This window comes from Phocoena sinus, chromosome 17, assembly GCF_008692025.1.
Source record: "Phocoena sinus isolate mPhoSin1 chromosome 17, mPhoSin1.pri, whole genome shotgun sequence".
In the NCBI taxonomy this organism is placed as follows: Eukaryota; Metazoa; Chordata; class Mammalia; order Artiodactyla; family Phocoenidae; genus Phocoena; species Phocoena sinus.
The window spans coordinates 63261321-63284360 of NC_045779.1; the positions used below are offsets into that span (position 1 = coordinate 63261321).

The following is a 23040-nucleotide window of genomic DNA, read 5'->3' on the forward strand; positions in this document are numbered from 1 at the left end:
ATTGAAAGTCTGTTATTATTCATACGACTGCAGTGAGGATGTAAAGCATTTAGCACACGATGCGTATGCGGCAGGTGTTGGCAGGCATGTTCTCATCCATAGCTAACATTTAATGAGAACTTTCTGTGTACCAGGTACCATTCTAAGTGTTTTGCCTTTACTAACTCATTTAACTGTACAGCAGTCCTGTAGGGTAGGTGTTATATATTATTATTCCCTTTTTATAGTTGAGGAAACTGAGGCACAGAGAGCTTAAGTTCCATGATTAGGTTAATGACAGAAGAAGGATTTGAACCCAGGCACTCAGAACCTATAGCTGTACTCCCTTTGTGTTACTGCCTCATCATTATCATCTACACTAAAAAGTGAGTCATTTTTTTTTCGCATTAGTAAAATCAGCTAAATGGTTAATGAACTGGATCCAAATTAAACCAACACTGGTTTAACAAAAATAACATTTTTGTATGTATTTTTCTTGTACAAAGGAGATAAGCACTTAACTATAACAATAAAATTCTGAAAAGTAGAAATAAAAAGATCCCAGCATACATATTGTGAATATTTTAGTTCTCTTTACAGATTTTCGTTCATTTTATTATGCTGTATTTGCTTTAGTAAGTTTTTACCAGTCATTGGAGGAAATATAGGAAAATATACAAAAGAAAAGAAAATTCATGACTATTCCTCTTCCTCAGAAACAATCTTGATGATATATTAATGAATTTCTTTTAAGAGCATTTCCCTAAATCATTAAATATCTTAAAAAATATAATTTATTGCCTATATAATATTTCATCTTATACCATAATGTATCCCCCAACTGTTAGACTTCTAGGGTTTTTTATTTTTATAATTATACTACTTTTATTTCATATATATACATTTCTCTTACTTGTATACACTTTGTAAACATTTTATTGTTTATTGTAATTCTATAATGTACATGGTCTATTTTAATGTTTTATTGTTGGACATTTAGGTTGTTTCTAATTTTTATGTATTAAAAGTAACAATGTTGTGACTAGCCTCAGATTCATAAATTTATAATAATTTCTTTTGGTTGGAGTCCTAGAATTGGTATCATTAGGTCATAAAATATGAATATTCTAATTGATTCCACTAAAGGGTAGTTTACCCTGTCAATAACACTAAAGAGTTTTAAAAGGAAAAGAAACAAGAACAAAAGATGAACAATCCAATTTAAAAATGGGCAAGGGCTTGAATGGATGTTTCTCCAAAGAAGATGTACAAATGAGCTACTGAGCCCATGAAAAGATGCCCAGGATCATTAGTCATTAGGGAAATGCAGATCAAAACCACAGTGAGACACCACTTCATACCTACTAGGATGGCTGTAATTTAAAAGAAAATAAGTGTTGGCAAGGATGTGGAAAAATTATAACCTTTGTACATTGCTGATAGAAATGTAAAATGGTGCAGTCACTGTGGAAAACAGTTTGGTGGTTCCTCAAAAAGTTAAACATAGAATTACCATATAACCCCACAGTTGTACTCCTAGTGATATCCCCCCAAAAATTGAAAACAGAGACTCAAATAGATACTTGTATACAAATATGTTTGTGGAGCAATAGCCAAAAGATGGAAACAACCCAAATGTCCATTAACAGATGAATGGAGAAACCATATCTGTATATATACAGTGGAATATTATTCAGCCATAAAAAGCAATGACATTCTGACGCCTGCTACAACATGGATGAGCCTTGGAAACATGTTTAGTGAAAAAAGCTAGACACTGAAGGACAGGTTTATGTGAAATTTCTCACATAGGCACAGAAAGTAGATCAGAGGTTACCAGGGCTGGGGAAGTAGGAATGGGAAGTTAATGCCGAATAGGTACAGAGTTTCTGTTTGGGAAACGATTCTCTTCTGAAACTGAAATCTAAATCTAAAAGATCCATGACAGTCAGCATGAGTAGCTATGGATTTTCATCAAGGGTCTCAAACTAGTTTTATTCAATAAACTGAGCTTCAGCTAAATGTTAGCCCTGCTTTGGGATAAGCCATTGTCTTGGCTTTCAGGTTACAGTCTAGTTGGGGCCAAGAAGAAATCGTGAAGGAATATAGTTACTTCTATGTATAACTTGGAATATGTTTATAAAAATCATTTTTAAGCACTCTTTAGAGTTCCTCTTATAACCAGGAGGAAATTCTTCAGGTTTAGTGAAGGGTCTCCACACGATGTCCATTTCTCTTGATTCTCCTCTCAGTCAATTCTGTCTCTAGGTCCTCTACCCCATACTTCTGTGTGGTGGCACCTAGCAGAATACAAGAGGAGATGTTTACTCTATAAAACAGGGTTTCCCTCTTGCTTAATTGAAAAGTTGTTCTATTGATGAAGATTAAATATAAGAGGGCTTTGTGTATGTGTGTGGTGTTTTAAAATTCCCAAAACTAGCAGTGTGTGGGACATCATAGGTACTTACTTAGGAGAGGTTGGATTTTTCTGTTAAAGTTAACTTATTAAGAGCATAACTTATTATAAGCATAAGAGCATAACTTATTAAGAGCATAACTTATAAAGAAGCTGAAATGTTTCTTTTAAAGCTTAGTTTTTGCAAGATTTTATTTATGACTTAAATATTAACTCAAATCTAAATACGTAACTAATAAATGAAATAATGGAATAAACCATATGTAATCCAATATTCTGATCAGACCATTTGCTAATTTGAGAAAGATCTTATCGTCAAAACATGAAACCCCAGCTCAGTATTTAAAATAAAAAATCTGAATTTAATAATTATGGAAAGTTGTGGTGGTTAGACATAGGTTCATTGAGCAATGAAACTGATCATCTTCCTAGGGTTTTGGGAAAAGAATGTTTTGGGGGTTGTGCTGGTTACTACGTGAGACTGAGTTAAAGTCAGCCTTAGAAGCCTCTTTAGTGGAATGGATTCTCCTTTCTATTGGCTGACTTTCAGAGGACACTGCTGCAGCTGTCACTGATTGGTTGGTTTTCAAAGTCAAGTTTACTGAAACAAGTTGTCATTGATCAGTTAGATTTAAAACCAGTCCTGGTGACTGCCTGTTACCATGGCTATAGAACAGTCTTTTCCTAGAAATGGGACTCTTTAATTAGGAAAGAATTTTAGTAGATTTGAGGAGATTGCCATTTAACATGGATCACATTTTATCAAAGACTTAAATAGGGACCTTTTTGAGGAGGGTCATTTTGTTAACCAGGAGAAATCTAAATACACGCGGCACACAAGCCAGCAGGAAGCAGAGCCTCATAGCTGCCGCCAGGAATACTTCGGGAAGGTTGGTTTGTTTTAGTTGACACTTTCTCATTGACTGCTCTGAAGAAACGGGAATATTCTATAAGCCTAAAATACCGCGGTAACATGATGGAGTTTTAAAATCTATTGTTCTAGAGTTTAAAGAGTTATGTTTTCCTTATTAATGGGCATGTTGAGGATATAAAGAGTGGATACATTTAAGAACTGCGAAGCTCTTTGATGATATAGAAAGGTAAAGGTAAATTTTCAATTTTTTTCTTCATAGTCAATTGGTGTCAACACTGGTTTGAATATTTTCCTAATCCTCCTATCAATATTCTTAGTATGATAGAAAATGTTTTGGCATTTCATGACAAGGAACTCCTGCAACACTTCATAAATCATGATATAACTTCCCAGGTAAGAAACGTAAGGTTTTTAGAATAACAACTTATTTTGGAAGCTAACATTGGTTCTGGTATAAATAAGACGGTATTTTCTTGAAAGAATATAATAAACATTACTACTGTTATGCTTTTAATAGTATTCCATTTTTTTCTTCATTAAACTGCTTTCCTGAAAGTCTGTAAAGAAGAGCCCAAATTAGAGTAGTTCTTTCCATAGTTATATTCTTAATATAATGATTTTAGTATCTAAACCAAATGAGCATATTAGCAATGGCTATTATGACTTTTCCCTCAAGAACTAATACATTTTTTCTTATTTATTTTAGCTGTATGCCTGGCCTCTTCTTGAAACTGTGTTCTCGGAAGTACTGACCAGAGAGGAGTGGCTAAAATTATTCGATAATGTCTTTTCCAACCATCCTTCATTCCTCCTGATGACTGTTGTGGCCTACAACATATGTTCTAGAGCTCCTTTGCTCAACTGTAATCTTAAAGATGATTTTAAGGTACATATCCTTGTTCTTAAGTAGTGGCTCTCAAATTTCATTTATTTCAGTTAAAAATCCACGTATTTATTGAGTACCTACTATATGTCAGGTACTGGTGCCAGGTGGTAAGAATATAGCAGAGAATAAGTTATACCACTGCCTCCTGGCCCTTACATAGCTGTAGTCAGTCATAGCTTGACCACTAGTCCCAAAATCATAGCTTCGGAGAAGAATCATGATAACATTGGAGTTTTGTGCTTTTTGCCTGTTTAAAGGATGTTTAACAGTTGGGTCGTTGTTTATTCTGTGCATGATTTTATCAGTGACCCAGCTGGTCTGCGATAATCTGGATGCTTATTACACGTGCAGAATGGGAACTAGGAGAATTTTGAGGCCAGTGGCTGAAAGAAAGCGTTAGAGGTAGTTTTTAAAGGGAGAGGTTCTTTTGGTAACAGGATGAATTAAGTTGGTTTTGTTTGTTTGTTACTTATTTTGTGGTTCCTATCAAATTAAACTCTATTTGTACTTCATGATCACAAGATGTGTACATCTATGTATGGATGTGTGTATATATACTAGAATTTGGCTGTACCAGCAGAACAAGATAATGTGGAAAGGTCAGATATTTTTTAAAAATCAAGGTTATTTTCAAAGGCTAGTTTAGTTTTGAATTTACTTATTTTGAATTTTGAAGAAAAAAATTCCAGTAGAAGAATTTATTTCGTTGTTGAAGCAGTCTTCTCTTATGAAGGAAGCCTTCATTTTGAGTTAACATTTTAAAAGTTTTATTTCAAAATTTCATAATGTGGTTGTATAAATTTATTCTTTTAAATATGAAACTGGATCTTCACTTTAAAACTTGGGTTACGAAACGCTTCAGTGAATTTGCAAAAAAAAAAAATCCTCTTAAAGATAAATTCACATTTACGTGTTTAAACTCGTTTTAGTTCTACCTTAATTGCTTTACTAGGTCAATCTCAATTTAAACACGAAGTTTTCTTACAGTATTTTTTTCACCATCGGAATAACCTGGATATAAGTGCTGTAATTAGAGAAGTTTATCGTCTCATGGATACCACGCCCACTGATATTCATCCAGACAGCATGCTTGATGTTTTTGTGGCACTGACAAAAGGGCAATACCCAGTATTTAATCAATATCCAAAGTTTATTGTGGACTGTCAGACACAGGAACGAGAAAGAATAAGGGATGATGAACTGGATTACTTAAAAGAGAGGTAATCATGCAACGGTTGTTCTTTGATAAAAACAAAATCTCTTATAAACAAAATTTTTATGAAAAAGACATGTAAATTATTAAGTTGTATAAAATCAGAGTTTGAAGGATGGAAATATCTTTAAAGGTATTCTTGCATATGGAAGTAAAACAGTTACATGTTAATGAGGTATACATTTTGTGTTTTGTTCGTTCTTGGACTTAAATTACTCAGTTTTCTTATTTGCGTTTTGTTATAATAATAAATATTATCTACTCTAGGCAGGCAGTTGAAGACATGCAAGCTGAAGTAGACCAGCAAAGAGTTGAAGATGAAGCTTGGTACCAAAAACAGGAACCGCTTCGTAAAGCTGAAGAAACAAGGAGAGAAACGCTCTTACAAGAGGAGGAGATGATGATACAGCAAAGACAAAAGTATGTTTAACACTTTGAAAAAAGCTGGACATCTGAGTTATTTTAATAATTTTTATTTCTTTCATTATTATGAAATTATATATAATTATATACAGTTTCACTTGGTATAGTATTACCCAGCTCTGCTATTTCCATTAAACAAATGTTTAAGCTAATAAAAAGAAATTATAATACATTTTTCAAAAAATTGGCATATAGTAAACTGTAATTCTAAAGCTATACTGGGTATAATATAACTTGCTCTGATTATTCAGAAGTAATACAAGATCTAAGGTACCTTTTACGGTGGGCAGAAATGCCTTGCAACACAATACTGGGTAAATCATCTTTAGTGGAGTATAATTTTTTAAATTGTGTTTTAAACATATCTGTGTGACCTGAAAATGAAACATAAAATGATTGTCTCATTGTACATTTCATACTTTGGAGGACAGGGAAAGAAGTATTAAATGCTTATTCAATAATACATTAATAAGGCAAAATGTTTAAATTAGTTAAGATCATGGGATAAGCATTGAGATTAAGGCTAATTGTTGGGAAAATCACTTCTGTAAGTGTTTGTTGATTCTTATTTTTGGATAGGACTATGAAACAGATTTCTGGTGTGAATTTAAAAAAATGACTGAACTGAGCCATCAGCCTTCTAAAATTCTAAAAGAATAAGCATACATAATCTTTGGTAACATTGGAGTATTTGGGGGCCGCCTTTTCTCAGATAAAGGATATTAATTGTATTGAGGTGATCTGAGTAGTGGACCTGTTAAAGAGAATTTTTGAGTATGAAGAAATAGCCAACTGCATGTGGACTTGTCATTTTCATGAATGCAGGCTTGTTTTGTAATTGAGCGTTTTCATTTATATATTATAAAAACCCATGTTATGATGGCACCAGTTGAATTGGGAAAGCGGACCAAAATAGGTGGCAGGCCTTTCATTGTTGTGAAACATAGTATTTTTCCATTTAAATATATATTGGGAAGTGATTTTATTTATTCCTCTTGATGTATTTTGTGTTTAAGACTAGCTGCTGTGAAAAGAGAGTTGAAAGTAAAGGAAGTGCACTTACAAGATGCTGCAAGAAGGCGCCTTCTGCAGCTTCAGCAAGAACAGCGTGAAATGGAGCTAAGAAGACTGGATGATGAAGTTGAGAGAAAGGTTTATTATTCTTAGTTTTCATACATTATCTCCATTAACTCTCATTTAAATGTAACGAACACCTTCAAGTTAAATAATATTCCTAGAGTTCACAAGGGATACTAAACAGCCCCTTTAGTTTTATGTAATTCTGCCCTGCCCCCAGCTATTCTTATTCTCTTTTATATTTCATTAATGGTTAAATGTTTTAGAAATGCCAGGAAAATGGGTCAGGTTGACGAGTGTCCTTGATGACTGTCTCTTTTAGAGAAGTATCAATTAAGCATGAAGTTAATTGCGAAGTAAGGGAAATGCTCCTTTTTAATATAAAAATTTACACATCGCCAGTCTGGAAAGATTTCCATTATAAAATATATGGAGTTAAAATGGACCTTCTCCACTCTTCTCTCATTTCATCCCCAGAGATACATTATTTTAAAATGGCTATATATCTTTCTCTTTTTTATGGTTGCATAGTATTCCATTATATGGACATGTCATAGTTTACTTAACTAATCCTTTGCTGTTGGACATTTAGGTTGTTTGCAGTATTCTGCTGTACAAAACACTGCTAGATTGTGCATTCTCGGTACAAATCTTTGAGTAGTTGCACACTTATTTTTGTTGAATAAATTCCAAGGTATGCCAGATTGTCCTCCAAAAATGAATCCACTTAGGTATTTTAAGAATATAAGAGTACGGGCTTCCCTGGTGGCGCAGTGGTTGGGGGTCCACCTGCCGACGCGGGGGACGCAGGTTTGTACCCCGGTCCAGGAGGATCCCGCGTGCCGCGGAGTGGCTGGGCCCGTGGGCCATGGCCGCTGGGCCTGCGCGTTCAGAGCCTGTGCTCCGCGGCGGGAGAGGCCACGGCGGTGGGAGGCCTGCGTACCACAAAAAAAAAAAAGAATATAAGAGTACCGATACCCTAGTCAATTTGGAGTGCATCAGTCTTAATATTTGCCAGTCTGATAGGTGATAGGTGAAAAATGGTTTTGTTTTTTGGGTTTTTTGCTAGTGATGTTAACTGTCCCTTTATTTATTTATTTATATTTACTTTTTCGGGGGGTACGCGGGCCTCTCACTGTTGTGGCCTCTCCCGTTGTGGAGCACAGGCTCCGGACGCACAGGCTCAGCGGCCATGGCTCACGGGCCCAGCCGCTCCGTGGCATGTGGGATCTTCCCAGACCGGGGCGCGAACCCGTGTCCCCTGCATCAGCAGGCGGACTCTAAACCACTGCGCCACCAGGGAAGCCCAGTCTCTTCATTTATTTATCTTCGTTTGTAGAACTAAAAATTGCATATCTAAATCGTTTTTCCATTTTTCTACCAAGTTACTCTCTTTCTTACCAATTTACACAGGCTCTTTTATCATTTGGGGCAGCAGTGTCCAATAGAAATATGATGTGAGCCACATGGGTAATTTTAAGTTTTCTAATGGCCACATTAAAAAGTAAGAAGAAACAGGTGAAATTAATTTTAATAATATTTAACTCAGTATATCTGAAGTTACCTTTGCAGTATGTAATTAGTATACATTGTCATTGAGATGTTTTACCTTCTGTTGGTACGAAGTCTTCGAAATCTAATAGTCAGTTTATACTTGTAGCACACCTCAATTAGGACTAATCACATTTTAAGTGACTCAGCAGTTATATGTGGCTATAGTGCTTGCCTCACAGCATAGTCAGGGCATTAATCCTTTTGTCTGTTGAGAATGTTTTGCTCAGTCTGTGTTTCTTGACTCTTAAGAATGTTTGCAGTGTCTTTTTTTCATTATGTAAAATATTTTAATTTTTGGATAACCAACTTCATTAGTTTTTTATGACTTCCAGGTTTTCTGTCATGTTTATTAACCTTCCCATTTAAGGTTATATTACCACTTATGCCTATTTTCTTCTAGTTCTGTAGTTTTCTGTTTTTTTAAAATCTTTGATTATCTTTTAAATTATTTATTTATGGCTGTGTTGGGTCTTTGTTGCTGCGCGCGGGCTTCCTCTAGTTGTGGCGAGTGGGGGCTACTCTTCATTGAGGTTCGCGGGCTTCTCATTGCGGTGGCTTCTTTTGTTGTGGAGCATGGGCTCTAGGCGCGCAGGCCTCAGTAGTTGTGGCATGCGAGCTCAGTACTTGTGGCTCGTGGGCTGTAGAGCGTGGGCTCAGTAGTTGTGGCGCACAGGCTTAGTTGCTCTGCGGCATGTGGGATCTTCCTGGACCAAGGCTCGAACCCGTGTCCCCTTCATTGGCAGGCGGATTCTTAACCACTGCGCCACAGGGAAGTCCCTAAGAGTCAGCAGATTATTGTGTGCCAGCAAATCTGACCCACCACCTGTTTTGTTAAGGCTCGTGAGTTACAATGGCTTTAGCATTTTCAGTGGTTAAAGAAAATCGGAATCAAAGAAGAATAATTCATGACATGAAAATTATATTAAATTTTTAAAACATGAAATTCAAATTTCAGTGACCATAAATAAGTTTTATTGGAAAACGATCACACTTATTTGTTTACATATTTCTTTGGCTGCTTTCGCACTACAACAGCAGAGGTGAATAGCTGACACAAACGATGTCCCACAAAGCCTAAGTATTTAACTCTGAGACCCTTTACAGGAAAAGTTTGCCAGCCCCTGGTGTGTCTGAAAATTGAATGTAAGGAAGGAGTTAGGAACCAAGCTTACTTCTTTCCAAAGGCAAGTCAATTTTCCCAGCAGCATTTGTTGAATATTAGCAAAGTCATTTTGCCAGCTGATGGTTTTTAAATGTTCAGTTCCCTTATAAACTTGATCTCCTCCTTTGCTGTCTATTCCTAAGCCAGTACCACACTGTGTGAATAACACCTGTGTAATGTTTTACTAATTAGTAGGCCTAATTACCATAATTAGTGTGCCTTTTAAAGAGTTTTCTTGGGGGCTTCCCTGGTGGCGCGGTGGTTGAGAGTCCGCCTGCCGATGCAGGTGGACACGGGTTCGTGCCCCGGTCCGGGAAGATCCCACATGCCGCGGAGCGGCTGGGCCCGTGAGCCATGGCCACTGGGCCTGGCATCCGGAGCCTGTGCTCCGCAGCGGGAGAGGTCACAGCACTGAGAGGCCCGCGTACCGCAAAAAAAAAAAAAAAGAGTTTTCTTCAGTATTCTCAAATGTTTATCATTTCAAATAGACTTTGAAAATTTTCTCTCTCCCTCTCTCTCTCTCTCTCTGAATCCCCCCATCCAATTGGAATTTTTATTAGGATTGCATTGAATTAGTAAACTAATTAAGGAGTTTCAAACTTGCTTTTGATAAAGTAGTAAATATTTAAATTTTTCTTAAGATTTTCACTCATCTATATTAATAATCTATTATCTCTTTTTATAGCATGAGATAATACTTTGTTTTGTTTAAAGCCAATTAACTTTAAGTTGGTTTTTAAAATCCATGATTTCTTTTAACTATCTCATCTAGTAAATGAGGTTGGTAATTCATTATTCTAGAAAATCTATGTTCTTCCCCAAAAGTAATACAGTCTTAGAACTCTGATCTCTTTATTCCAAACCCCTTTGAGATAGTGGAAGGCAGTTTTTTTGGTGAAAGAATCCTGTCAAGTCCTTTCAGTGGCACGATCTGGCCTCTGCCTCCCATTCCAGCCTCCTGCCCTTCCATCTCCCTGGTCTGATAGTGAGCTCTGACCCTGCTAAATAGCAGAAGCTCCTCTACTCACCGTTCAGGCGCCAGCAGGAAAGGCAGCTTGAGTCCAAAGTGACACGTACAAGTGACACAGACATCTGTTAGTAGCAAGCAAAGTTGATCTGTTTTGCTCTGGTACATAGCTGTTTGTATCTCTGAAAATTCATGAGCACAAGAGCTTCTGTAATTGAAATTCCTAAAAAGCATTATTTGCTATGCCAAACATCTCCACCTCTTAGCATTATAACTACTCTTGCCTCATCAACTCAAGTATCCCCACCTCTGAGCTAACTGCTTTCTCAGGAACCTCTTTAAGGTGAACTGGTTTTCCGTCCGTGGTTTTTTTACTCCTTGGATGCATGTCCTTGCACATCCCACTATACTCTAATTTTTACTGTTTGTTTCTCTGATTATATGTATTTGTTAGTTTGTCTACAATATCTAACGCTTTGCCTTATGCGTGTAAGTAGTAATGCAATCATTAACCGTTTACTGGTTGGATGAAATGATTAGGTTAGATGCCTCATGGGTTATAGTTTGTTTTGTTTTGTTCTGAAACACATATCATGTTATTCTCACTCCTAAAGAATGAGCATTTTAGGCAGCCAAGTATTTAAGACAGTTCCCAGGAGTCTCTATCTAAAGAGTTCCTGATCCAAATCCTCTAGTGTATAGGACTGAAAAGCTCCCAAGTAATCAGATTTTGAGAAAGGTGAACTTTAAATTGGCTAAGTCCAAGCAGGGCACGTACAGGTTGAACAGTACACAGTAAATTTTAACTTGAAATTACTAGTTGCCAAACCGAATTTAGAAAAGTATAGAAGTTTAATCAAAAAGAACATTAAATAAATGTTATATCGAATAAGATTAAACATTTTGTATTTTTATCCACTGTGAATTGAAACTGCTCAAGTTTTTCTAACTCATAATATGGCTAATGTACTGTGGAAAGAAGTGCCATCTGTTCTCCCAGTCTGGGCAGATGAGCATATGGTAATTGTGTTTTCTTTTTTAGAAAATTATGCTTAACTTTAACTCAGACGTTATTTCTAGATCCCACAGTGAATGTTAATAGATTGGCAATTACTCTGGTTTCAAAAACCCAATCCCTCTTATTTTAAATGCATTTAGCGGGTTGTTCATATATCAAGATTACTTAATCTATTATTATTAAATTATTTTCGGTATTCACAGTTTGTTACTTGGCCGTAGGTACGTATGAGAGGTCGAGAAATTGCTGCCAAAGACCTAGAAATGAGACATCTGGAGCTCGAACCACAAAAAAGGCTTCACGAGAAGGTATAAATCAACAACCTCCAATATAAGAAAAGCAGAGTTTGTACGAACTCTTTTTAGACAGTTTATTCAAGGTTTTTTAATGTTCATTTTATTATTTTTTTTTCAAGAAGAGTATAGTGTTATCCAGGATTGTAAGGTAGCCAGAATGTCTGAATGCACAGTTTGTTGTAATTCTTTAATTCATGTTTCTCTTAACAACTTAGTCTAGTGTCTGAAGCACCAGATGTAAGCCCCAGATTTTGCCTCAGGATCTTTTACTAACTTACTAAGTTTTCTCATATCTGTGTAATAGTGACTGCAAAATTAACCCAGTACTTCACAAAGATCCTACAAGGTAAGTCAGGTAAGAGCTGTAAAGCACTCGAAATTTGAATCTTCTGGAATCAAATCAGCAAGGACCTACTTTAGCACGTATAATTCAGTTTCCAAGACACTGGAAACTTTCTTCCTGCTGTAGATATTTTTTGTTGGGGAAAAGCATTATGTTACTCATTTATTTAATGTTGAAACCACGTTTTCACTTCCTTCAGTCCTCTTAAAGTCAGACTGAGTTTGAAATTAGCGATAACTACAAATACGTAATAGGTAACATGCATATGATTGTTTGTTGCTCACATTAAATAAGATTTAAAACATAGCATCCATTCATAACTACAACACTTTGTTTCTACACTGAACTTTTTCTAAACCTGAGCCCCAGGAATTCACACTGAGTCTCCTATGATTTTGAATTAGAATTCATTCATTTGAACTAAGCTTGAGGTTATTTTTTACTGTCTTTTCTGCGGGGGAGGTGGAGTGGTGGCACTGGGGGCATGATTTCAGAATTAACAGAAATTTTGCAAGAAAATACTAAAAATTTCAAAGTGTTCTTCTCTCAGATTCTCAAATGTTAACATTTTGCTAAGTTTGCATTATCCTTCTCTTTCTGTCTATACACACACACATTTTTTTTCCTGAGCTGTTTGAGTTGCAGACATTATGCTCTTTTACCCCTGAATACTTCATTGTATATTTTCTACAAGGAATCCTTATTACATAATCACAGTACAGTGATCAAAATCAGCACATTAACATATTATTATGTCATATAAACCGTATGCACGTTTTATCAGTTGTCCTAAACATGTCTTTTATAGCAAAAGAAAATCTAAGCTACTCCATTTGTTTCAGTTGTCATGTCTCTTTATTCTCCTCTCAGTTGGAACCATTCCTGAGTCTTGTCTTTATGTTTTATGACACTTATACTTTTGAAGTATATAGGCCAGATATATTGTAGAATGTTCCTCAGTTAGCATTTGTTGTTTACCTGTTGACTAATATCAAGCACCTTTTCATATGTTCATTGTCCGTTTTTATATCTTCTTTGGAGATCATGTGGTTAATGTCTGTTTAAAGCATGTAGGGCCATACTTTCTTGGTTTTTGTTATATCGTGTAATTTTTTGTTGAAAACTAGCTATTTTAAGTAAGAGGACATTTCTGGAAATCACATTCTTTTCTCTCCTAAGGGTTTCTTGTTGTTTCTTTGTTAGTGACTTTTCTGAATTACTCTGTAAAGTATTCTTTGTCATGCGTAGCCACTGAAGTCTCTACTCAGGTAGCCTGGTGACTAGACAGAGATTTCCTTAGATCCCTTGAACCAGAAAGCCTCTAGTCTTTGCCGAGAGGCACCGTGTGCATCATTTTCGGGCATACTTTCAACACTCAGATAGTTTACAACTCTCTTAGATTTCACTTCCTGATTTTGCAAAACCTCAGTTCACCAGAGCTGAGCGCTTAGGACCTTCTCAGGTCTGAGCATTCACACATTGTTTACACATGCACACGGCCTTCTGAAGTCCCTGGAATCTATTGGAGCATTTCAGAGCCCCCTATAGGTATCTGATTCCCCAGCTTTTCCTACAAAGCTTTTTGATTGGCCTGTTGATTGCTCTGTGATCCACTGCCTTGGACAGTCACGATGTCCAACAGTTTCCCCTGATTGTTTTCAGCAGACATCCCCAGGGAAAAGGCTACAGGTGAGTTATGAGTCAGGTCAAATAAAAACAGCCTTGAAAGTGGGGTCTTCCAAGTCAGATGATGACAGTTCTCTGGGAATGGGAGTTACAAGGACCTAAACTCCATTTTGTCCCCTCCATTGGCTGCCAGGCTAATGATTTTCAAAGCTAATGGCAGAGCTTAGGGGTGGCATGGAATAGGAATAATGCAAGTTTAAAATGCCATAAAGTTCGTCTTTCTTACTAAGATTCAGCCATTTTTATGAATAAATGCTCCACAGATTGCTGTAAGCCTTCAGTTAATTTCCAGAGTTCTGAAAAAAAGTTTGTTTTGTCAGTGATCTCAGTGCTTTTATAGATGAGAGAATTTTCAGAGGTCCTTACTCTTATTTCCACTGATGTCACCACTGTTTGCTTTACTTTGAAAATTAGATGATTAGTTTTGGTATTCTGAAAAAGAGCAAAGACGTTTTTGTGTTCTAGCTTTCTTCATTTTATGGATTGGTGATTTTTTTTAAATGATTTCTTTAACAGAATCTCACTAGAAATCAAGAAGCTATTGCAAAAGAAATGAGAGAAGATGCAGACGCCAATAAACGAAAAGTGGATCTTGAAGAACACATGTTTCATAGACCGATAGGAACAGATCAAACTCAGAACCAAAAAACTCAGAAGGTAAAAATATGATAAATTTAGTGTCTCTATAGAAGGAGGAATTACCATCTGCCATTCTTTTAAAAGAAGGAATTTAATATTGAACTCTATAAAGTTAATTTGTTTCTTTGCTTCAGTTATCACAGCTCCTAGAAATTCACATTATTTTATTTAGAGGCTACTTACTTCACTGACAGCCATATACATGTGTCTTTTATACTTTTAGAGAATTTCAAGACTTGGAAGAAAATACATAGGGAATAACTTTATAAATTTTAGTGCCCTACATTGTTAAGTCTCCGAAATTATCCCTGAGTGGATTAGTTGCAAAACATCAGGTCTCTGCCTGGTATATAAGCCAGCGTTTCCAAAGTGTATTCTGTAGAATATCATAACTAGTATTAAATAAAATGGGGATGACAAGTATTGAAAGTGCTGTCTTAAAGTTAGGTTTTTCCATGCCAGGCTTCAGGATATGGCACATTGTGAATCTTTAAGAAATTTTCTTAAACTTATTTTATAGAATTTCTTGCGGAGTATCCTTTCAGAAATGCTGGCTTAAATGAATGGAAATAGAATTTGAGGGCTTCAGCATAGAACTTTGTCAATTATCCCTTTAACGAAATGTTAAGTGGGTCTGTGGCAGGGCCTGGCCCTGTTCCAAAAGCCAGGAATAGTGTAAGATTTCCCTACCTTCTGTTCTGTCCCTTGGCTTCCCCCCCAGAATATCCCCTCCCCCTTTTTTTTTCCTTATAGGCTTTTGTCCAGTCTGTAAAAATAGGTTCTTCTGACTCCTTTTCAAAGGACTGAAACATAGGAATTGTTTAATTCCACCCATCCCTTAGCCTAGAAGTTCTCAACCTTGGCTATACATTAGAACCACTTGAAGAGCTTTCTAGAAGTACCAATATCCAGCTGATAAAGAGATTGATTTAGTTGGTTTGTGGTGGAGCCTGGACATCAGTTTGTTTTAAACACGTGGTGGAGCCTGGACATCAGTTTGTTTTAAACACTGATTCTAATATGCAACCAGGGTTGTGAACATCTGTCCTGGACACTTGGATACGTTGAATGGACATACCGTATTTTATGTAGTCTAAACTTGTTTCTGAAATTTACGAATTGTTCTTAGTTAACTGAAGAAAATTTGGCAAAAGCTGAACAAGCATGTCTAAATACTGACTGGCGAATTCAAGCTTTACATAAACAAAGATGCGATGATCTACACCGAAATGAATGTTACCAGGAAGTAGCCAAACTGCTTCGGAAAAACAGAAAGAAAGAAATGGAAGTATTAAATGCAGTGATGGAGGGGGAAGCCAAAAAGGTAAGAATGGTGTTACAAACTTCTTGTTATTAATCATTTAAATCTTGAAATAGTACATAATCAAATGGCAATAGCATCAAACCACATAATTTGTGTTTGAAAGGATCTTAAAGATGATCTAATTTTAATACGTAGTGCTCAGAGAAGTCCAATGTTGATGCCGCCTAAGAATGACTAAGTGTCTTTCTCAGTTACATTAGTGTCTCAACTTCCCAACCTCGTGGATTTGTTCTAGCTGATTGTATAATATTACTACTTTAATTTACCTAATTTTTTATACTAGCAACGTAAAAGACTTTGAACAGTTAGGAATTATATGTAGCTATTAGTAACAAAAACCAAAATAACAGTAACTATAAGCAAGATAGAAGTATTTTTCTTTTTCACATGAAAACTCTGGAGGTGGGCAGTCCGCGGTTGGTATCCTGGCTCCAAGGTCATCAGAAAAACTGCCCCCTTCAACCTTTCTGCACTATTTCCTGGAGCATGTCTTTCATTCTCATGGATACCTTTCCATCCATTAATTTTAAAAACTCAATCCCATAAGGTTTGAGATCTGAAATGTATTGAAATGAATTATTTCAGTTGGGACCTGTATGGCACTCTGAGGAATTGAATAGTAGGGACATCAGAAGTGCCTTTGCTTTCAAGGTTCTTCAACAGCCTTGAGCCAAGACAGGCACCCAAATTCCCTAATACCAAATAAATCCTACGTGCCTTGGAAATATAAAGTAGAGGAGACAAAAGGGGCTACTTCACTACAGGAACTTGTAGTAGCACAAATTTATGTGATTTTTTTTTTTCATTTATTTGTATTTAGTGGGAGGAAGCTGAAGAACAAGACTTTCATTTGAAATCAGAAAAGAAAGCTGCTGCTCCTTCAGATGCCTCTAGAAGGTGGTTCCTAGAGAATGAGATACATGCTCAACATCCGTATCATAAAGGTGAGCGTCGTGAATGCTTCTCTCTCCCTTCATGGTGTTAACACCTTCATTCATTTACTGTGGTCTCTTATCATGGATAAATCCCTGAGATGTATTTTGGCACTTTTAGTCAAATTATTGCTCAGTTAAAAGGGTGGGATGAGGAGGTGGGACTGTTTAAAAAAAAAAAAAGTGGGCTTACCTGGTGGCGCAGTGGTTGAGAGTCCGCCTGCAGATGCAGGGGACGCGGGTTCGTGCCCCGGTCCAGGAGGATCCCATGTGCCACGGAGCGGCTGGGCCTGCGAGCCATGGCCGCTGGGCCTGTGCGTCCAAAGCCTGTGCTCCGCGGCAGGAGAGGCCACAACAGTGAGAAGCCCACTTACTGCAAAAAAAAAAAAAGCTCCAATTAAGAAAAATTTCTCAGCCATCCTGTAGAATTGTTTTATTCCACGGTCCTTGGCATCCCCTTAATGTACTAGACTATGATTTGTTCCCAAAGTGCTATTTCTAGTTAATTTTAGTAAAAATGTGTGCTTTGCCAATAGCTGGTCCTCAGAACAACAGTTTATTAAAGTAACACAAGGAAACATTATAGGATCTAATCAAACATTAGGTTTTGGTGCAAGGCTTACCAGTGGCATTCAATGAAAAATCAAACTTTTAATTTAAAATTCTTGGAAATTCCCTGGCAATCCAGTGGTTAGGACTCAGCGCTTTCGCTGCTGTGGTCCGGGTTCAATCCCTGGTTGAGGAGCTAAGATCCCACAAGCCCCATGGCACAGCCAAAATAATAATAATAATTTAAAATTCTAAAATAGAGTACCTTTACAGGGAACTTCTGTTTTACTATATCTTGTATTGTTTCAGTCTTTTATAAAATGTTTATGTATTACTTTTTAAAATAACAGCCTTACTGACATGTAATTCACATGCCATACCATTCACCTATTAAAAATATACAATTCAACAGTATTATATTACCATATATTAAGAGTTGTGCAGCCATCACCACGATCGATTTTAGAACATTTTCACAGCCCCAAATAAACCCCATGGCCATTTGCAGTCACTCCTCACTTCCTGCTACTCCCCCCAGCCCTTGGCAACCACTAATCTACCCGTTTCTGTAGATTTGCCTATTCAGGAAATTTCATATACATGGAATCATATGCTACATGGTCCTTTGTGTTTGACTTCTTTCACTAGCATAATGTTTTGAGGTTCAGCCATGTTGTAGCATATATCAGTACTTCACTCCTTTTTAATGCAGAATAATATTCCATTGTATGAGTATTCCACATTTTATTTATCCATTCATCAATTGATAGACGTTTGGGTTGTGTCCGCTTTGGGGCTTTTATGACTAATGCTGCTCTTTGTCATTACTTTTGTAGTGCACAAATTGAAAAGCAAAAATAGAGGTTAGATGCTATCATCATTTAATTAGGCTGCTTTTGAAACCCCTCATTACCTCTCACGCTTTTGGGTTTAGGTCCCAAATAGCGCCCGGAGCCCTTGGGGGAAGCGGGGAGCAGAATGTCACAAATTAAAAGACACAAACCACTGGAGCTGCCACTTCTCCCTAACCCTGTCACACTTACCCCAACATTAGAGAGAACAGAAATTTGAGACTTGGAGAACCTACGAATTTAGAAATTGAAAAGGAAAGAGACTGCAAAAAGCTCCCTGCGTCCGTAGTCTTCCTACATGTGGCCCTTCTGCCTCCAGGATGCCTTCCTCCCAGGCCGCCTACGCTTTTTCGACGTTCCTAAATTTCACCAATGAGAGATAGTTTGGTTAATAATCATTCATTTTTCAAAAGGCAAATGTGTAAGGATTTGATCATCGCCTTAATCAGGGTATATAGATTAAATCCGTGCCACTTAATCCTACAACTGGAGGATAATCAGCTATAATTAGGAAAACGGCATGTTGATTGCAAGTTGCTCAGCACTGGTTTGTCACTCAGAGCCTATAAGTGAGGCACCAGGAAGTAGGAAGCAGGTGAGTGTGCCAACGACAGATCGTTTATTTACATTTGTGCCTAGTGTCAATCTTTATTAGCAATGGGGAGGAATTCTTATTGTTTCCCAAAACATAGAACCTTCTGGACAATGTGAATGACCCTGACTGCTTCTAAAATCCTAGGCCCATAAACTTAAACTGAATAGCGAGTGATATCTTATAAAATATTAGTCCAGATTTTTAATGGGCAAAGGATTTGAACAGACAGTTCTCCAGAGAAGACATACAATGACCAATACACGTATGAAAAGATGTTCAGCTTAAATTAGTCATTAGGGAAATACAAATCAAAACCACATGAGAAAACATTCAAATTAAAAATATATATACAGTGAGATACAACTTCATGATCAGTAGCATGGATGTAATCCATTAACAAGTGGGGGCAAGGATCAGAGGAATTGGAACAGTGCTGGTGGGAATGTAACGTGGTACAGCCACTTTAGGAAACAGTCTGGCAGTTCCTCAAAAGGTTAAATGTAGAGAGGCTGTATGACCCAGCAGTTCCACTCCTAGGTGTATACCCAAGAGAACTGAAAACATATCCCTACAAAAACTTGTACATTGAATGCTCACAGCATCATTATTCATAATAGCCAAAAAGTAGAAACAACGCAAATATCCATCAAATGAGGAGTGGATAAACAACACATGGTATATCCATACAATGGAATCTTATTTAGTGATAAAAAGGAATTAACTACTGATTCATGCTACAAAATGAATGAACCTTGAAAACCTTATGCTGAGTTAAAGCAGCTAGACCAAAAGGCCACATGTTAATATGATTCTATTTATGAAATGCCCAGAATAGGCAAACCTGTAGAGGCAGAAGGGGGTTAGTGGTTTGTGGGTGGGAGGGGTAGGGGAGTGGGCCACTAGTGGGTAAGACGTTTATTTGGGGGATGATGAAAATGTTCTAGAATTAGTGGTGATGATTATACAACTCTTAAGTATACTAAAAACACTGAACTGTACCCTTGAAAGGGGTGAATTCTGTGGTATGTGAATTACCTCAGTGAAACTTATTTTTTTAATGACATTCGTAAATGCTGGTTGCCAGGTAGGGCCACTGGACCAGGTTTTAAAGCGACTGGGCCTTGAAGAAAGGGAAGAGCTTAGAGCAATTGGAGGACATTTTGGGGAGGGAGGATTTCATGGTGTGGTGCAGGAGCCCAGGCTGGATGTCGGGAACACGGGGTTCTGGTCCCAGCCTCACGGTAAACGAAGACAGAGTTTAAAGAATCTTAGCCAGAGTCAATAAGCTGTGTATCTCTGGTTAGTTTATTTACCCACTTGTGTTTCATTTGTGCCTATTAAGAAATGTTTACTGGTCTTCAGTTTCCTCATTTGTAAAATGAGAAGATTATAGACTAGGCGATTTTTAATTTTGTTACAGTCCTAACGTTATATTACACCATTTTCTAACCACTGACAGTCTGTGGGTCCCTCTGAGGATCTCTCCCAGAAACATGCACATACACATACACACACACACAGCACTTTCCCATAATCATTTTTGTGGATTCCCCAACCAAACGCCTCCATCAACTCCTTGCATGAGACAGAACTTGTTAAAAGTAATGAATCAGTGGCAGAGACTTGCCTGTCGTGGTGATTCAGGTTAGGCCAGCTGGAGCAGAGAGCTTCTGTACAAGGGTGGTTAAAGATATCACTGAAGCATGTAGGTGATGGGGACCTTCAGGCTGAGCAGTGGGCTTCATCCTGTTGACCAGCCTGGCTGCAGAGCAGAATGGCCTGCGGAAGACAGAGTACAGGGCTTGCCTCCTGGGCAAGGAACGTGGTTAGGGAAAGGAAGGAAATTTAGTTTGTACCTTTCTGTTCCTTTCGAATTTTGTGAGGTACAGGTAATACCACTTCAGTAAAATACTAATTTTAAATAATAAGAATCACTTTTGGGGCTTTAAAATAAATACATTAAATGAAGGAAAACAAGTTGTAGTGCAAAAAAGTATAGAAAAAAGAACTTTCACTTTTTACTGTACTATTTATATGTTCAAATTTGTTACAGTTAGCCAGTGACTGGCAATTTTTTGATACATTACAAATTTTTAAAAAAATGCATAGTCAGGACCTCACATTTAATTCTGTAGATTTAGAAAAAAATGGAAAGGGCTTCCCTGGCGGCACAGTGGTTAAGAATCCGCCTGCCCATGCAGGGGACATGGGTTTGATCCCTGGTCCGGGAAGATCCCACATGCCACAGAGCAACTAAGCCCGTGCGCCACAACTACTGAAGCCCACGTGCCTAGAGCCCGTGCTCCACAACAAGAGAAGCCACTGCAATAAGAAGCCCATACACTGCAACCAAGAGTAGCCCCCGCTCGCCACAGCTAGAGAAAGCACACGTGCAGCAACAAAGACCCAATGCAGCCAAAATTAAATAATTTTTTTTTAAAAAACGGAAAGCTAGATTTTTGTTTTAAAGTTTCACAGGTGGATCTGCTCAGCAGTGTTTGAAACTTGCTATAAGCAAAGGGGGGGGAGCCACTGGCTGTGTGATATTCACAAGACGGCATTTAATTCATCCTCCCCAATAGCCGTGGGCAGGAGGGATATAGGAGGACAGATGAGAGACAAGGAACGGTGAGATGTCAGATTTGGAAGGATCTGATATGTGAATCATCTCTGCAACATTGCAATAGTGGTTATCCAGCCTATGCCAGAACACTAATAGAGTTGGTGAGCTCGTTACCCCATTCCATTTTCTGCCAGTATTTTATTTAAAAGTTGTTCCTTCCTTATGTAAAGCTGAACCTGCTTTTCTTTTTGTAAACCGTCTCATTAAAAACTGTTCTCTGGTCAGAATGGCCATCAGAAAAGTCTACAAATAAATGCTGGAGGTGTAGAGAAAAGGGAACCTTCCTATACTGTTGGTGGGAATGTAGATTGGTGCAGCCACTATGGAAAACAGTATGGAGGTTCCTTAAAAAACTAAAAACAATTACCATATGGCCCAGCAATTCCATTCCTGGGCATATATCCAGAAAAGACAAAAACTCTAATTTGAAAAAATACATGCACCCTAATGTTCATTACAGCACTATTCACAATAGCCAAGACATGGAAGCAACCTAAATGTCCATCAACAGATGAATGGATAAAGAAGATGCAATACATATATACAATGGAATACTACTCAGCCTTAAAAAAGAATGAAATAATGCCATTTGCAACATGGATGGACCTAGAGATTATAATACTAAGTGAAGTAAGCCAGACAGAGAAAGATGAATCATATGCTATCACTTATATGTGGAATCTTTAAAAATGATACAAATGAACTTATTTATGAAACAAACAGACTCACAGACATAGAAAACAAACTTGTGGTTACCAAAGGGGAAAAGGGGGAGAGGGATAAATTAGGAGTATGGGATTAACAGATACACGCTACTATATATAAAATAGATAAACAACAGGGACTTACTGTATAGCACAGAGAACTATATTCAGTATCTTGTAATAAGCTAGAATACAAAAGAATCTGAAAAAGAATACACAAGTGAATCACTTTTCCATACACCTGAAACTAACACAACATTGTAAATCAACTACAATTAAAAAAAACAAAACTATTCTCTGGAGCAATGCGGATTACGCTTACTACCATGATAGCCCCTCAGATATTTTAAGATGCCTCTTATATTCCATTCCCTGACACCAGTTCAAAATTAATCATTTGGTAATTAGTCACATTATCTTAATGACTCATTGAGCTAAAACGATGAGTTAAAACCATTAGCTGAACACATATGTATGGAATCTAAAAAAAAAAAAGATGGTTCTGAAAAACCTAGGGGCAGGATAGGAATAAAGATGCAGACGTAGAGAATGGACTTGAGGACACAGGGAGAGGGAAGGGTAAGCTGGGGCGAAGTGAGAGAGTGGCATGGACACATATACACTACCAAATGTAAAATAGATAGCTAGTGGGAAGCAGCCGCATAGCACAGGGAGACGAGCTCGGTGCTTTGTGACCACCTAGAGGGGTGGGATAGGGAAGGTGGGAGGGAGGGAGACGCAAGAGGGAAGAGATATGGGAACATATGTATATGTATAACTGATTCACTTTGTTATAAAGCAGAAACTAACAGCATTGTAAAGCAATTATACTCCAGTAAAGATGTTAAAAAATTAATTTTAAAAAACACAAAACACACACGCACACGCACACACCAGTAGCTGAAGCTCTTGAGCCCAGGTGAAAGGCA

At 37.4% G+C, this 23040-nt stretch overlaps 1 protein-coding gene and 1 long non-coding RNA gene across 6 annotated transcripts in view; one reads left to right on the forward strand and one right to left on the reverse strand.

Annotated features, from left to right (window-relative positions):
* TBC1D31 (TBC1 domain family member 31) overlaps nt 1-23040 on the forward strand; it is a 61635-nt gene that overhangs the window by 35083 nt on the left and 3512 nt on the right. For 2 of the 5 annotated variants that reach the window (XM_032609986.1, XM_032609987.1), the window contains 10 exons: nt 3529-3662; nt 3976-4155; nt 5143-5375; nt 5636-5788; nt 6808-6943; nt 11791-11877; nt 14411-14551; nt 15663-15857; nt 16678-16807; nt 22792-22795. In XM_032609986.1, coding sequence (XP_032465877.1) covers nt 3529-3662; nt 3976-4155; nt 5143-5375; nt 5636-5788; nt 6808-6943; nt 11791-11877; nt 14411-14551; nt 15663-15857; nt 16678-16807; nt 22792-22795 — 1393 coding nt within the window. Of the gene's footprint in view, nt 1-3528; nt 3663-3975; nt 4156-5142; nt 5376-5635; nt 5789-6807; nt 6944-11790; nt 11878-14410; nt 14552-15662; nt 15858-16677; nt 16808-22791; nt 22796-23040 lie in introns of those variants that run through there. The other 3 variants (XM_032609984.1, XM_032609983.1, XM_032609985.1) reach the window with 2 other exon arrangements.
* Nucleotides 1991-17038, reverse strand: LOC116742394. Its single transcript, XR_004346451.1, has 3 exons — nt 16983-17038; nt 10613-10733; nt 1991-2279 (listed from the first exon to the last, which is right to left on the reverse strand). It is a non-coding gene; the product is annotated as an uncharacterized LOC116742394 (long non-coding RNA).